At 40.2% G+C, this 15736-nt stretch overlaps 1 protein-coding gene across 1 annotated transcript in view; it reads left to right on the forward strand.

Annotated features, from left to right (window-relative positions):
- LOC124263848 (zinc transporter ZIP11-like) overlaps window positions 1–15736 on the forward strand; it is a 58063-nt gene that overhangs the window by 17600 nt on the left and 24727 nt on the right. The window contains exons 7-8 of the mRNA XM_046698569.1: window positions 2150–2248; window positions 3772–3930. Coding sequence (XP_046554525.1) covers window positions 2150–2248; window positions 3772–3930 — 258 coding nt within the window. The remainder of the gene's footprint in view (window positions 1–2149; window positions 2249–3771; window positions 3931–15736) is intronic.

Raw genomic sequence — 15736 nt, forward strand, 5'->3', positions numbered from 1 at the left:
TGTGCATTTGGGAACTGATGACATGTATCAACCATGTCAGCAAGCCTGACCACCCGATCCCGTTAGTTGCCTCTTACGACAAGCATGGGTTACTGGAGATCAATATTCTAACCTGGTGTAGCAGGCCATTTCTTCCCGGGTCTAAACTTCCCTGGGAAAATCTGGCCTAGGCCAAACTTTCCCCAGGGAGGTTTTGTCCTAGGATATTCTTACCCGAGGGAAAGTTTGGGCTAGGCTAAAGTTTCCCCTTGGCCAAACTTTCCCCTGTTTAAACTAGGATATTTTCTATGGAAAATGAGGATATTTTGGCCTAGCTAGGCTACTTCTTCCCCACCCTTGTTCTCATATCTAAAGTGGGGAGATTCTGGCCTAGCTAGGCTACTTCTTCCCCACCCTTGTTTTTATATCAAAAGGGGGAGATTCTGGCCTACCTAGGCTACTTCTTCCCCACCCTTGTTTTTATATAAAAAGGGGAGATTCTGGCCTAGCTAGGCTACTTCTTCCCCACCCTTGTTTTTATATCAAAAGGGGGAGATTCTGGCCAAGCTAGGCTACTTCTTCCCCACCCTTGCTCTTATAAACCGACAGTAGGTTTGACTTATATTTTGGTACACATTTTGGTAATTAGTCAATTTTTGCCTCTGACTTGGGTGTAGTGATTTGAATGCATACATGTTTGAACGGCATATATCTCTAAATCCATCCTGCTCCTGCCGCCATTCCTATGAAGACACATTGCATTAGTTCTTCATCTGTCCACCATAAGATGTAAACATTCAATCGCACATTTGATGGGTAAATAAGATGTAATATACACAGGTTGCTTGCTCTCTTATCATGCTGTTTATTATCTAATATTTGTTGTATTTATGTATAAATGTAATGGAACATTATTGACACAAGCTTGTTTACTAATCCATAATCACTTTGGGTGAATGAAATTTGATTCAGATATCCATGGGCCAAGTACATTGTATACCCCTTATCAAACCTTGTCTTTTGAATATAGAATATAGTGGAATGATAGATGATACAGCATTTGATACAGATATTGTGTTGGGTTGTTGTTGTGTTGATGTTTACGTCTGCTTCCAACTGTTAAGTTGATGTTGCCGACATGGATGCCATATTTAAAGCCATGAGTGAGGGAATAAAATTTTGAATGGATATAGACATCCAAGTAAAAACTGGGTATTTAGTTACAGTTTTGAATATAGTAATGCTTTTGACATAAGCCAATTTTGAATTAGTGGGGATAAGTAAATTATTGAAATGAAAAAATAAGTATATGATCATATAAAATAATAGTGATGATATAATATCTTTGCTTTTATGCTTGCTTTCATTTTTAATCTCACCATATAGAAAGGTATTGAAACAAAATGGGAACCATGTACATGTTACGCCGCACATATGAAGATGAAGATGACCTGTAAATTGTTAATGGAACTTGACATCAACACGTTCGCTAATGTTTAATATCTTATCAATGTGTTCACGTGAATAGCTATATCTTGTTTTCAAGTTGTTACGACACAGGTCAACGTATCTGACTTTTCAAGATGAACATAAACATGAAAACAAGGTTGGGGAAGAAATAGCCTAGCTAGGCCAGAATCTCCCCTTTGATATAAGAACAAGGATGGGAAACAAGTAACATGTAAAGTTGATTCAAGGGTGGGGAAGATTAGGCCAAGGGAGGGAAAGTTTGGCCTAGGCCAAAGTTTCCCTGGGGAAGGTTTGGCCAGGGGGAAAGTTTGGCCTGTTACACCGGACCTTCACGGGTTGTTAGGAATGATGTGTATAGTAAATTCTCAAGATTGGAATTATACCTGTTCCAGTACATGATGCCAATATCTGATGTTACTGATGTCATTGCTCAGAGCTGACTGGTATTTCAAGAATAGAATGATCAATACAGAGAAGGAGGTTTAACTTTCAAGTTTTACGTTGTTGCATTGTTAAAACACAATCTTCAAATATTGCTCAATTTTAGCAATTAGGAACTTTAAATAAAATCCACTTTTGAACTGAAACATATTGTGTTCAAATTTGCAAGGGAGCTTAGTTTGGAATTCTAGTTAAATATTTGAATGGTTTCGTTCCAATAAGAAAATTCCATTGATGTGAACCCAATGTTCTGTTTCAGGAATTTAGCATTTGGAATAGGTATACAAAACTTCCCAGAAGGACTTGCTGTTAGTCTTCCACTTAGAGGCTCAGGGATGTCTGTGTTCAAAAGCTTTTGGTATGTATTGCATTAACCTGATGATCATTGATTTAGCCATAGTTGAAGTGTTAAAATAAGCATAATGAGCATCTTGTTACAGAGGCAGACTACCTCAATGTTCTAGAGGATAGAGCATGTGCCTTGAGAGTGGATGGTCAGTGGTTTTATCTCCACACTAAAGTACTGTCGGAAATAGAAAAAAATTATTATTTTCACATTTAGATCCACAATTTATGTAGTGAATATGTGAAAGTGTGAAATATCTGTTAAACTAAGTTCAGCCGAACTACAGTCTCGGTGTTAGGGAGATAGCAAACGTGAAAAAAGTACTTTACTGAGGATGAAACAAACAAAAATAACTCAATACTGTGAACTGTGAAATGGTCACTCAGAGCCAGAGGCTCTTCTAAAAAATCCAAATAAAAGCTGGTCCATTTGAGGCCACTTAATTCCTCCTAATGAAACCATTCAAACCCTCAAAACGTAAAACATTTGGTAGAATATTTGGCAATTTTGGAGCCACTTAGCATGACACTTCCACTTGTAAAATGTTACATGAAACCAACAGAAATAGAAGTATATTTGGCACTTTTAGAGCACATCGTTTTGCTATGGAAATCAAGGGCAGATAATTCAAATGGAGTTAACTCTGGATGGCCCAATATATTGCAGAATCTGAACCGTATCGAGAGATACTGAACCGGTATATACCGGTTTACCGGTAAAATTGCACAGCCCTATTTAATGTCCCCTTGCCAGAGTTGTCTGTCTGTCTGTCTGTCTGTCTGTCTGTCTGTTCATGCATATATTCAGCTACTCAAAAGAAGTTTGCATGTGAGTATATTCTGTCTGTCAGCATCTTTTTCCCTCCCTTCAAGTGTAAACATATGCAGTATTATTGCAGCATCAAAGCACCAAGCAGCTGTGCCTGTTTAACCTTTTGCATGCTTTGGGCAGGATATGAAACTCAAACAAATTTCAGCCAGACCACAGGGCTGGTTAGATGTAAAACTTGCCAGCCCTGACCAAAACTTACCAGCCCACAAAATATCTTCATATACATGTCTAAATTTTAACCCCACCGTCGGGCAGGTAAATTTGAGAATCTGGCAGTCCGTGTTGAAAATAACCCGTCCCTGGCGGTCGGGCAGGCAGGTATTTCGAACGCTGCTTTGGGTACACATTGCCAACCTGAAGGCCTGTGCAATGTTAAGGGTAGGATAGTCAGGTTAATTATGCAAAAAACAATGTCTTCGTTACTCATTCCTTTCCAGCATCATTCGTCATGTTAAATAAGCCAATCAATCTACCCTATATTTAAATGTACATGTACATTATTACCATTTTTGTTCGAGATATCCAGCATGTCAAACAAAATATTTTGGGATTTATGTTTTTAGACCTGAAGCAATTTGTTTTCTTCAATCCCAGACATACACCAGAATATATAATGTCTTATCTCCTTACTACATGTCTCACTGAAATGCCTGGCGTGGCAGTGATTTTTGAATGAGTGTTGATATTGATCTGTTCCACCGCAGGTATGGTCAGTTGAGTGGAATGGTGGAACCTGTTGCTGGGTTATTTGGTGCAGCGGCAGTGGTCGTTGCCGAACCTCTCCTCCCCTATGCCTTAGCCTTTGCTGCTGGTGCTATGATATATGTTGTTGTGGATGACATCGTCCCTGAAGCCCATACATGGTAAGATCTTCTACATCTCATGGTATTAATACCTCTGTGAAATCCTTGTCTCTGCCCCAGAAGGGATTCAGGGTCTGTACGTGTTCCCAGCAATTTGGTTTTGAGAAGCCACTACAGAAACTAGGGAGGTCTACTTGATTGTGTGTCATCTTGGTTGGTTTGTGTTGTGTTGGTTTGTGTTGTGTTGTGTTGTGTTGTGTTGGTTTGTGTTGTGTTGTGTTGGTTTGTGTGTTGTGTTGTGTTGTGTTGTGTTGGTTTGTGTTGTTGGGTTGGTTTGGGTTGGGTTGGGTTGGGTTGGGTTGGGTTGTTGGTTTGGTTTGGGTTGTGTTGTGTTGTGTTTGTTTGTGTTGTGTTTGTTTGTGTTGTGTTTGTTTGTGTTGTGTTGTGTTGGTTTGTGTTGTGTTGTGTTGTGTTGTGTTTGTTTGTGTTGGTTTGTGTTGGTTTGTGTTGTGTTGTGTTGTGTTGGTTTGTGTTGTGTTGGTTTGTGTTGTGTTGTGTTGGTTGTTTGGTACAAACCTGATTATATATAGGTTGTCATGGTGTGAGGCATAACACAACATTCATTCACTTACGTACAATGTCGTTATGTGTTTTCACAGATGTAGGTTTTATTGAGTATGCAATGGCCTAAAATAATCATTTGAAACTGATTGCAGTTCAAACATTAAAATGTCCTAACATCAGTTATTCAGTAAAATTCACAAATTAGAAAATATGAAATGTATATTGTATATTGTATATTATCAAATACAAAAGTTACAACTCATTTTCTGAAACACATTCCTTCTTTACGCTCACAGTTGTGAGACTGACATGACATGGTGTCTGGAAGGTGTGACATCACCATGGAATGCAACAACAACAAGATACAAGAATCGTTGTTGCAGTATCTATGCAGTATTTAATGTGCTTAGTTTCTTCGCCAGGTTTTCAGGTTTAAAGGTTAACATCGACAAAACACGTCTCATTTGGATAGGATCAAAGAAAAGATCGAAAATGAAACTATGTTCGGAGCTAAATCTTAATTGGGACCAGAGTGACTTTAGTCTTCTTGGAATTACATTTACTCAAGACTTAGACGATATGGTAGAGATAAATTACAAAGAAAAAATAAGAAGTTGTGAAACACTAATGTCCATATGGTCCGCACGTAATCTCACTCCCTTTGGAAGAAATATTGTCTTAAAATCTTTGATCATCCCAAAATTAAATCATTTATTCAGTGTACTTCCTGACCCAGATAATGAAACTACAAATAAATTTCAACAGAAATGTTTTAAATTTATCTGGAACAATAAACCTGATAAAATTAAGAGAAGCCAAATTATCTGTGACAAACAAGATGGAGGCTTCAGCATGCCAAATATAAAGACATTAATGCATGCTCAGAAACTATCAATGGTCAGAAGGTTTTTCAGATGTAAGTCCAGTTGGTGCTATCTATTTATTTCAAATCTCCCAAAGTTTGGCGCTGGTTATGTATTCGATTATAACTGCCAATATCTGTCAGAAGAATGTCTCCCACTGATCCACAATAAATATTATAGGGATGTTTTATGTGCCTGGTGGCAATTTATATCTCGGAATGAACCTGACTATGACGTAAATGATATACTTGACGAAAATCTCTGGTACAACAAAAACACATGTGTAGGATGTAAACCAATTTTTTACAAACAGTGGTATGATAAAGGAATTCGGTGTATCAACGATTTACTTGACTTAAATGATAACATATACTGCTTTGAAATTTTTGTAAAACACTATCATTTAAAAACTGATTTTCTAACATTTACTGGCCTCATTAGATCAGTAAAGTCATATTTGAAAACACTTTACATAGATTTTAAGACTTTGTCAAAAATACCAAACCCAACTTTACCAGCAAATATAAAACAGCTCCTCAGGGATGCAAAGGGGACGCAACGGTTTTACAGAACATTATTGTCAGATGTCACTACAAAAAATTTACATTGCCAAAAATGGGAACAAAGTATCTTAAACAACGAAGTCTTGTCTGACGACTGGAAAAATTATAACAAAATACCATTTTAGATGCACCAATGACAACAAACTGCAATGGTTCCAATATAGAATATTACATCACATCTTACCGACAAATATAAAGTTATTTAAGATTGGGTATATAAATAATTCAAAATGCAGCTTTTGCCAAAACGAAATTGAGACACTCGATCACGTGTTCTGGTCTTGCAGTAAAGTCAACCATATCTGGCAAAAACTTGAAATCTGGCTAAATCATAAAGCTCTTGTCAATATCAAAGTATCAAGAAAACAGGTATTGCTCGGTTTCCCAGACAAAAACAATGACCCTCTCAATATTATTTTATTATCTTTAAAAACCTAATTTTTGGAAGCAGATTAAAAAACAGTGTGCCACCATTCCATGTTTTCCAGAATGAAATTAGACATTATTATATGATAACAAAGTGCTCTTCTTTAATGGAGTATAATATCAGCGCCTTTTATAAGTTCTGGTCTTCATGTCATGAACTGTTCACATGATTTGTACATCATATGCTTGTATTGTATTGTAACCTGAATGTCCTTTGTTGAGTTTTCGGAATAGACTGTAAAACATCTTTAAAAACAATAAAATTATAAAAAAAAAGATACAAGAATTAACATGACATGTGTCAATAACAACCGAACACACCAGCAGAATGTTGAAAAGACAAACTAACCTGAAGTGGTTCTGAGGAATATTTGAATAATGTCATGTCCATTTCTATAAGCCAAAAGCACCTTTTTCAAAACAGAAATAAGAAAATGCACATTTTATGAAGAAAGTGTTCATTCTGAGAAAGTTCTGGGGTTCTAAACAACTTAACATCTGTTTTCAGCCAGTCAGCACAACTGCAGCTCACAGTTTCAACTGTGTTACTGTTGCACCTTCTATTTCCTCTGTGGAATGTTGTTCCACCTTCATTCTTTGACCAGTGTTATGTATTGCGACAAACACTGATCACTCTATATACCCTTGATATGATCAGTCTAATGTTATACCCGTGAAGGTCCAGGTTAGAATATTGATCTTCAGTAACCCATGCTTGTCATAAGAGGCGACTAACAGGATCGGGTGGTCAGGCTCGCTGACTTGGTTGACACATGTCATTGGTTCCCAATTGCGCAGATTGATGCTCATACTGTCATCACTGGATTGTCTGGTCCAGACTCGATTATTTACAAACCACCACCATACAGCTGGAATATTGCTGAGTGCGGCGTAAAACTAAACTCACTCACTCACTCTATTAATGTTAATTAATCTAATACTGAGTAATAGCAACCTGGTTCCACAGACTTTGCAGTTATATAAGGTTCTGTCGTCACCTTGAAGAGTTGCCTCCCTTGAGCACACCAGAGTCCTATGATTCTAATTATCATTGTACACGTCAGTGTTAATGCATTTCCCCAAGACCTGCGTCAGTTGCAGCACTGTTCCCACAGCTAGCCTCTCCTATATTCAGCATACTGTATAACCCAGTCCACCCACATGCTGATTGTAGCTGACAGGCCAGCTGGCATTTGACAGTAATTGGAGTAATCATAGTAATGAATGTTAGGTTTGCTTTTTCATTTAAATTAGAGATTAAAACTTGCAATTGTAATTTGAAAAAAATTCCAATTTTGATTAGGCATCTTTAAGATGATTTGGAAAACCTTTTATCCTTCCGTTTGAAATAAAGAAAATAATTAAAAATATTTTGTATGGCTTAAGCTTTATCTCTTATGTTATATATTTAACATTTTAATATACTGTTCTGTTATTATGTATAAACTCTTGGTGTTTGACCATTAAGTGTTCAGTGACCGAGTTGACTAAAGGGGAATAACTCTTGTAGTATTACCTACACTTGTCGACGTGTCATGGATGTTGTGGACAAGTGTGATCACCACAATCCTCCCATGTTTAGACCAATATTTATTGCCACAGTTATAGAACAATCCCCAGGATCAATAAAACTGGGCTGTCAGTTATAGAGACGGATGACATTTGTCATAAATATCATCAATTTAAGCACCATGAACATGTCAGTTGGCTAATATTTCACCCTCTGTCTCGACCAGCCCAGCCATATCCTAAACCATAAACAACTACAGTACAAGGAGGCCTGGTAACTGTTTCCAGTGCTATTGCTCCTGTTGAAGATAAGGGCTTTTCCAATGTGGCTTGTTGTGTGTGTTTGTTATCGTAATGAGTAGTCACTATCACTCATCTTTAGGTGACTGTGCATGTTCCAGTATTATGCAATGTAGAGCTGAGGTGTATTCATGATTTTGATTTTTGAGAGGGAAAAAGCGTTGCCTGAAATTGGGACTTATTATGAATTCCTTCTTTTCATGGGTGGTGGGGTAGAGTAGTGGTTAAGGTGTTCGCTCATCATGCTGAAGACCCAGGTTCGATTCCCCACATGGGTACAATGTGTGAAGCCGATTTCTCGTGTCCCCCACCATGATATTTCTGGAATATTGCTAAAAGTGGCCTAAAACCAAACTCACTCACTCACCTCCTTTTCATCAATTCAGAGGTGTTTGATCAATTTGGGCAATGTAATGTGTTGCAAAAATTACATTATTTTTTTTAATTATTGTTTCTTTTTTGGGTGAAATACAAGCCACCTGTTTGAAACTATAACATCCATTACAACATATAATTGTCATGATTCTAATTTGAATTTCTTATATCAACATTTGCTGTATGGTGACATACTATCTGCACTCTGCGTACCTGAGAACACCTCCATTAACCATAGCAGGCTGGTAGTTCTGTTCAAGCCATACAACTTGTCATCATTTGATAGCATATAACAGTTCGAGATCTGTGTACAGAGGGACGTTTCTGACTGGTACAAAATTAACTTGGCTGAAGAGACTGTGTGTAGTGCATGTGTTCTGCGTAGATGTCTGCACTGTGCAGGTCAGTGCTGTTGAGTGCGCCGCTCTGCAGTTTTATGTTTGGTTTGACCTGAGGTGACATCCGTGTTCTCCCAATCCAAGCAGGTTTACGTATCACATTGCTTGCGGCACTTTATGTATGTGCTGCTTGCTGTAAGTTATAGAACTGTAGCTGAAAAATATTGAATAGCACATTCAAACTAAGTACAAATGTACTGTTTGGGTTAGACTTGCACAAGTCTCTAAGGTACAAATTAATAGTAATAAATGATAATTTCTAAAAATAATATTGTCCCCTTATCTAGACTTGCCTCTTTGAAGGATAGAATTACTATACATCTCAGCATTCAGTACTGCCTTGAAGCAAGGCTATGTTATAAGTAAGTGATTTTAAGTAAGATGCTCGTATTTGGGTTTGGGATGTCCATTTTCAGTTCTTCAAACACATGACTCCATCAGTACGCCCACGTCGCTATATCCGTGATGTTGATATATAGCTACATAGTAGTCCTGTTGGCTGTATCTTAGAGGTGATAGTCAGCCATTCTTCCAATGTCTGAGGGTACGGTCGTACTGATATGATGGCCCTTGTCTGATTCTTTCCTTTGTTTTTTAAAAATATAAATAATATTAAAAACTAGAAATATTAACAAGGTGAAGCAGTATGAATCCATATGGTTCAAGATAATGCACTAAGGCCATAAATGTTATCTGATATTCACAGTAACGTAGAACCTTAGAAAGGTGTGTATGTATACTAAGGTTTATGATTCACAAATATCACTGTTGAGTATGACATGAGTGAATACAGTGAGAACTGATGCCCTTAGGCATGTTGGGAGACGCAGCTGTTGTTGTGTGCTTGGACAGATCTTTTAAATGGATATTTTAGAGCTGTGGTGACCTACAGTATAAATTTGTGGATATCTGATGGTGTTGGTCACTGCACCTTACCTATTAGCCTATTGGTCACCACACCCACACAGACCTGTTAACCACACACCTGCACTGATGTTGGTGACCACACCTACACAGACCTGTTAACCACACACCTGCACTGATGTTGGTCACCACACCTACACAGACCTGTTAACCACACACCTGCACTGATGTTGGTCACCACTGCCTCACCACACCTACACAGACCTGTTAACCACACACCTGCACTGATGTTGGTCACTACACAGACCTGTTAACCACACACCTGCACTGATGTTGGTCACCACACCTACACAGACCTGTTAACCACACACCAGCACTGATGTTGGTCACTACACAGACCTGTTAACCACACACCTGCACTGATGTTGGTCACCACACCTACACAGAACTGTTAACCACACACCAGCACTGATGTTGGTCACCACACCTACACAGACCTGTTAACCACACACCTGCACTGATGTTGGTCACCACACCTACACAGACCTGTTAACCACACACCAGCACTGATGTTGGTCACCACACCTACACAGACCTGTTAACCACACACCTGCACTGATGTTGGTCACCACACCTACACAGACCTGTTAACCACACACCAGCACTGATGTTGGTCACCACACCTACACAGACCTGTTAACCACACACCAGCACTGATGTTGGTCAATACACCTACACAGACCTGTTAACCACACACCTGCACCTGCACTCTGTTAACCACACATGTTGGTAACTACATCTGATCTGTTAACCACACACCCGCACCTGCACTGGTGTTGGTCACCACGCCTACACAGACCCGTTAACCACACACCTGCACTGAAGTTGGTCACTACATCTGATCTGTTAACCACACACCTGCACTAATGTTGGTCATTACACCTGATCTGTTAACCACACACCTACACTGGTGTTGGTCACCACGCCTACACAGACCAGTTAACCACACACCTGCACTGATGTTGGTCACTACATCTGATCTGTTAACCACACACCTGCACTAATGTTGGTCATTACACCTGATCTGTTAACCACACACCTGCACTGGTGTTGGTCACCACACCTACACAGACCAGTTAACCACACACCTGCACTGATGTTGGTCACTACATCTGATCTGTTAACCACACACCTGCACTAATGTTGGTCATTACACCTGATCTGTTAACCACACACCTACACTTATGTTCGTCATTACACCTGATCTGTTAACCACACACCAGCACTGATGTTGGTCACTACACAGACCTGTTAACCACACACCTGCTCTGATGTTGGTCACCACACCTACACAGACCTGTTAACCCCGCCCCTGCACCGATGTTGGTCACCACACCTACACAGACCTGTTAACCACACACCTGCACTGGTGTTGGTCACCACACTTACACAGAACTGTTAACCACACACCTGCACTGGTGTTGGTCACCACACCTACACAGACCTGTTAACCACACACCTGCACTGATGTTGGTCACTACACCTGATCTGTTAACCACACACCTGCACTAATGTTGGTCACTACACCTGATCTGTTAACCACACACCTGCACTGATGTTGGTCACTACAACTGATCTGTTAACCACACACCTGCACTGATGTTGGTCACTACACCTGATCTGTTAACCACACACCTGCACTGATGTTGGTCACCACACCTACACAGAACTGTTAACCACACACCTGTTCTATTGCTGGAATATTTCTAAAAGCAGCGTCAAACTAAACTCACTCAGTCACTCAGTGTTGACCACTGCTATGCGTATTGGACTGTTCTGGATGCACCATGCTTGCATCTGATTGATCAGTGAAAACATAGTTAATTTGATCTCAGATTCTTTATGCAGAAGTATTTGAATGAGTGTTACCATCAGCAACTAATGATTGATTTGCCCCCTTTCTTCCATACATGGTATTGCTACAATATGGATTGTTGAAATTGATTACTTAACTCTTTGTCAGGTTTTATTTCAATGCACAAGGGTCCTGCAGTAATATACAGTTTTTGCAGCGGTCAAAATACCTGCCTGCCTGACCGCCCGTATTTTCAACACGGACTGCCAGATTCTCAAATTTACCTGCCTGACGGTCGGGTTAATGTTTAGACATGTACTGGTATATGAAGATATTTTGTGGGCAGAAGCTTTGGTCAGGGCTGGCAAGTTTTACATCTAACTAGCCCTGTGGTAGAGCTGACATTTTTGGGATTCTCATACCCTGGTTTTGTGTTTTGTGTTTTCTTGGTTGATAAATATGCCAGTTGGAGTGACCGAGGTCAGTGTGAAACAACCTTTATAGTTGTTAGGTATCATAAGTTAGCTCATATTGGAAGCACTAATAATGTTACATTATTGCCCAATTTTACAGGTGAGTTACATGTCCTCCTAGCTCTAGGTCAAGGTCAGAATGTGTTTCCCCGTACCTGGTGTTAGTGGTAATGGCGGTGACTATAATGAGCGTCATATGGACAGGTTGTGTAGGTCACCATACTCTGATGACATGGATCATTGAATGACTTTCTTGGCTGGTCCTGAATTGGATGGTATACAGCCTTTTGTCTCTGGCTAATTCTACATTTAACAACATGCACTGACTGTTCTTGCTCTGGCTTGCTGGCTTTGCCACTCATTGACTCTTTCATTCACTCATTCACTCACTCACTCACTCACTCACTCACTCACTCACTCACTCACTCACTCACTCACTCACTCACTCACTCACACTCACTCACTCACTCACTCACTCACTCACTCACTCACTCACTCTCCCACTCACTCACTCACTCACTTCGATACACGTACATCTGCACTTGTTGGAACATGTGGTCCTGTATGACAAGACATGTGATGATGATTCCCTAATTGGCGTTGGTGATTGTAGATAGCGGCAGTGTTTCACACTGACCTCGGTCACTCCAACTGGCATTGTCTCCTATCTTGCTATCTCGGTAATTTGTCAAAGGGGGATCCTTGCCATCATGGTGGGGATCACTTTCCCTCCCCGAGCTGGGTTAATTGAAGACATTAAAGCTATCCAGGGGTAGTCTATTGTGTGTGTGACCTTTGGACACACAAGTAACTGGGCATTGTTTTTGGCGACAGTTACCAATCTCGCAACACTTTCACACGATAATAGCAGTATGTTTATCATATTGTTTCATTTAGTTCGGGTAAGAGACAGGTCATGTGATATTCGTGGGGTCCTGGGATTTTGTATCAAGACTAAATGTATTTTCACTACATCTGCAAGACAGAGATTTCTAAATATAAATCATGACCCTCCGTTCTAAACAATAAAAATGTATTTCAGATATTTTACTGAATTGGTAAAATCCCAGCCACCCCCTTTCCATGAACATAAAATGATCGGACCCGGAGGTCACATCTTGACTGTTGTCGCAGACTCACAGAGTAGAGAGTGGCACTGGGTACATAAATAACAGTTTTCATGTTTGTTTTGTTTGGATGTATACATTGTTTCCAATGTAAACTGTGTTCTTTACAACTACTCATAATCCCTCCTCCTGTCGCCTCTTCGATTCCTCCGGGTGGTGGGGTAGCCTGCTGGTTACAGCGTCCGCTCGTCACGCTGAAGAGACCCGGGTTCGATTCCCCACATGGGTACAATGTGTGAAGCCCATTTATTGTGTCCCCCGCGATGATATTGCTGGTATATTGCTAAAAGCGGCGTAAAACCCAACTCACTCACTCACTCTTTGATTCCTCCATCCCACCACCTTCTTCTTCAGACTGACCATTGAGGTCACCCTTTGCTGCCATTGTGATGCACCTTCTTCATCCTGGTCCAAAGTGTAAAAATATCCATAAGATTTGGGGCAACATACAATTAAAATCTAATATACAGAGTGAGTTGTATTTTACAATGCTTATGTGTAGCTTGATATGGAAGGAAACCTGAATTGATGCAAGTCGTATATGTTTAGCAGTTTAGTAAAACCACAATTCTGGTGTAGCCAAACCCAGAATCATGTAAATCTGGAATTAAAAAAAACCAAAGGGGTTGTGGGGTAGCCTTGTGGTTAAAGCATCCGCTCATCACGCCGAAGACCTGGGTTGGATTCCCCCGCTGTGATATTGCTGGAATATTGCTAAAAGCGGTGTGTAAAACTAACCTCACTCAAACCAAAGGTGCATCACCTTACTTCATGTGACAGTCTATATACCCATATGAGGAACTTTGATTAAAAACTCCTCAAACTACAATAATGCCACAGTTTTCAATTCGGCAAAAAATATATTTTTCCTTATACTGACTCATGCTATTTTGCTTGTCTTCTTCTTCTTGCGAACACAGTGGAACACTTGTATCTCCCAATTGAAGCTCCCTTCAATGTAAAATCACTAATTAGTACTCACCAAGAGTTGCCTCCCTCCTAACCATTTGCGCGGGAACGGGGGCGCCACTTCTTCCCACATGTATCACTCTCTCCTTCTTCGCCCAGTGAGCAGGATGTGAGAGCGCCTGTGTCTCCCCTACACATTATATCCTTTGTTTATTCTTAGTTATTTACCTCTGATAGGCTTCTATAGAGGTGTAGCTAGTATCCTTTCAACATAATGCATTGATATTTATTCGTGTTTCTACTGTTTTATTCAGAAAATTACATTTTTTTTAAACTTGTGCTTTCTCAAAAGTAACCCTTAGATCGAGACTATGCTCCAGTCTTGGTGTGACAGAGGGCCTTGTTCTCTGTAGAGACTGCAGTGCAATGACTGTCATTTGTCTGTGTTAAAGTATTGGAGTTTTGGTCACCCTAGCTCTACAGTTGCTTTGTGAAAAGGGTCCTGGATTCTGTTCACAAATGTGTCCAAACTAAGCTCATCTGAGAAGAATGCTTTATCTTACTGCCATCTAACTAAGTATTGACAGTAGATGCCAAAATATGCTGAGAAGATATGTGAAATATTTGAAAAAACATGTGGCATGTGACTCAACTGGCACCAGATCAATTTCACATGTGGAGGACAAATGTTTCTTCCTTTTTAAATAAAGAGTGATAAAATACTGGGAAACCAAGCTATATTATTGACTGGCTCACTGGCTTGGCATTGAGAGGTCTCATATGCTGTAGATCTCATGCTGCATCATGGGACTTGGTAGATCTGGTAGGTTTCTAAATCCACATTAACCCTGGTTATTGTCTTGTTGTGTCAGCTCCATGCTTTAAGCTTAATGCCAACAATCATCATCACCTTCTTTTGCTGATGTGCTGTGATAACTGAAACGGGGCGGTGGGGTAGCCTAGTGGTTAAAGCGTTGGCTCGTCATGCCGAAGACCCGGGTTCGAATCCCCACATGGGTACAATGTGTGAAGCCCATTTCTGGTGTCCCCCGCCGTGATGTTGCTGGAATATTGCTAAAAGCGGCGTAAAACCAAACTCAGGCAGTCAGTCAGTGATAACTGAAACACTCACTTGCTCACTCACTGGCTCACTCACTCACTCATTCACTTACTCACAGTGATTCTCAGGTCTGACTCACTCACAAGTACCTGTGAAGATTTGGGTTAGAATTGATCTTCAGTAACCCATGCTTGTCATAAGAGGTGACTAATGGGATCAGGTGGTCAGGCTTGCTGATTGGTTGACACATGTCATCGGTTCCCAATTGCATAGATCGAGGTTCATGCTGTTGATCACTGGATTGTCTGGTCCAGACTTGATTATTTAGACCGCCACCATATGACTGGAATATTGCTGAGTGTGGCATAAAACTAAACTCACTCACTCACAAGCCCACTCACTCATTCACTCACTCATGGTTATTCTCAGGCCTGACTCCCCTTCCAACCCACTCTGTCTCCCTTTCTCTCACTCACTCACTCACTCACTCACTAAGTCTTCCACTCGCCCCCTTCCACTCAACCACCTTTCCACTCACTCACTCATGGTGTTTCTCAGGCCTATAGCCACTGGTCTAGAC

Source organism: Haliotis rubra, unplaced genomic scaffold (assembly GCF_003918875.1).
Source record: "Haliotis rubra isolate DU_JTF1 unplaced genomic scaffold, ASM391887v1 Scf9, whole genome shotgun sequence".
Lineage (NCBI taxonomy): Eukaryota > Metazoa > Mollusca > Gastropoda > Lepetellida > Haliotidae > Haliotis > Haliotis rubra.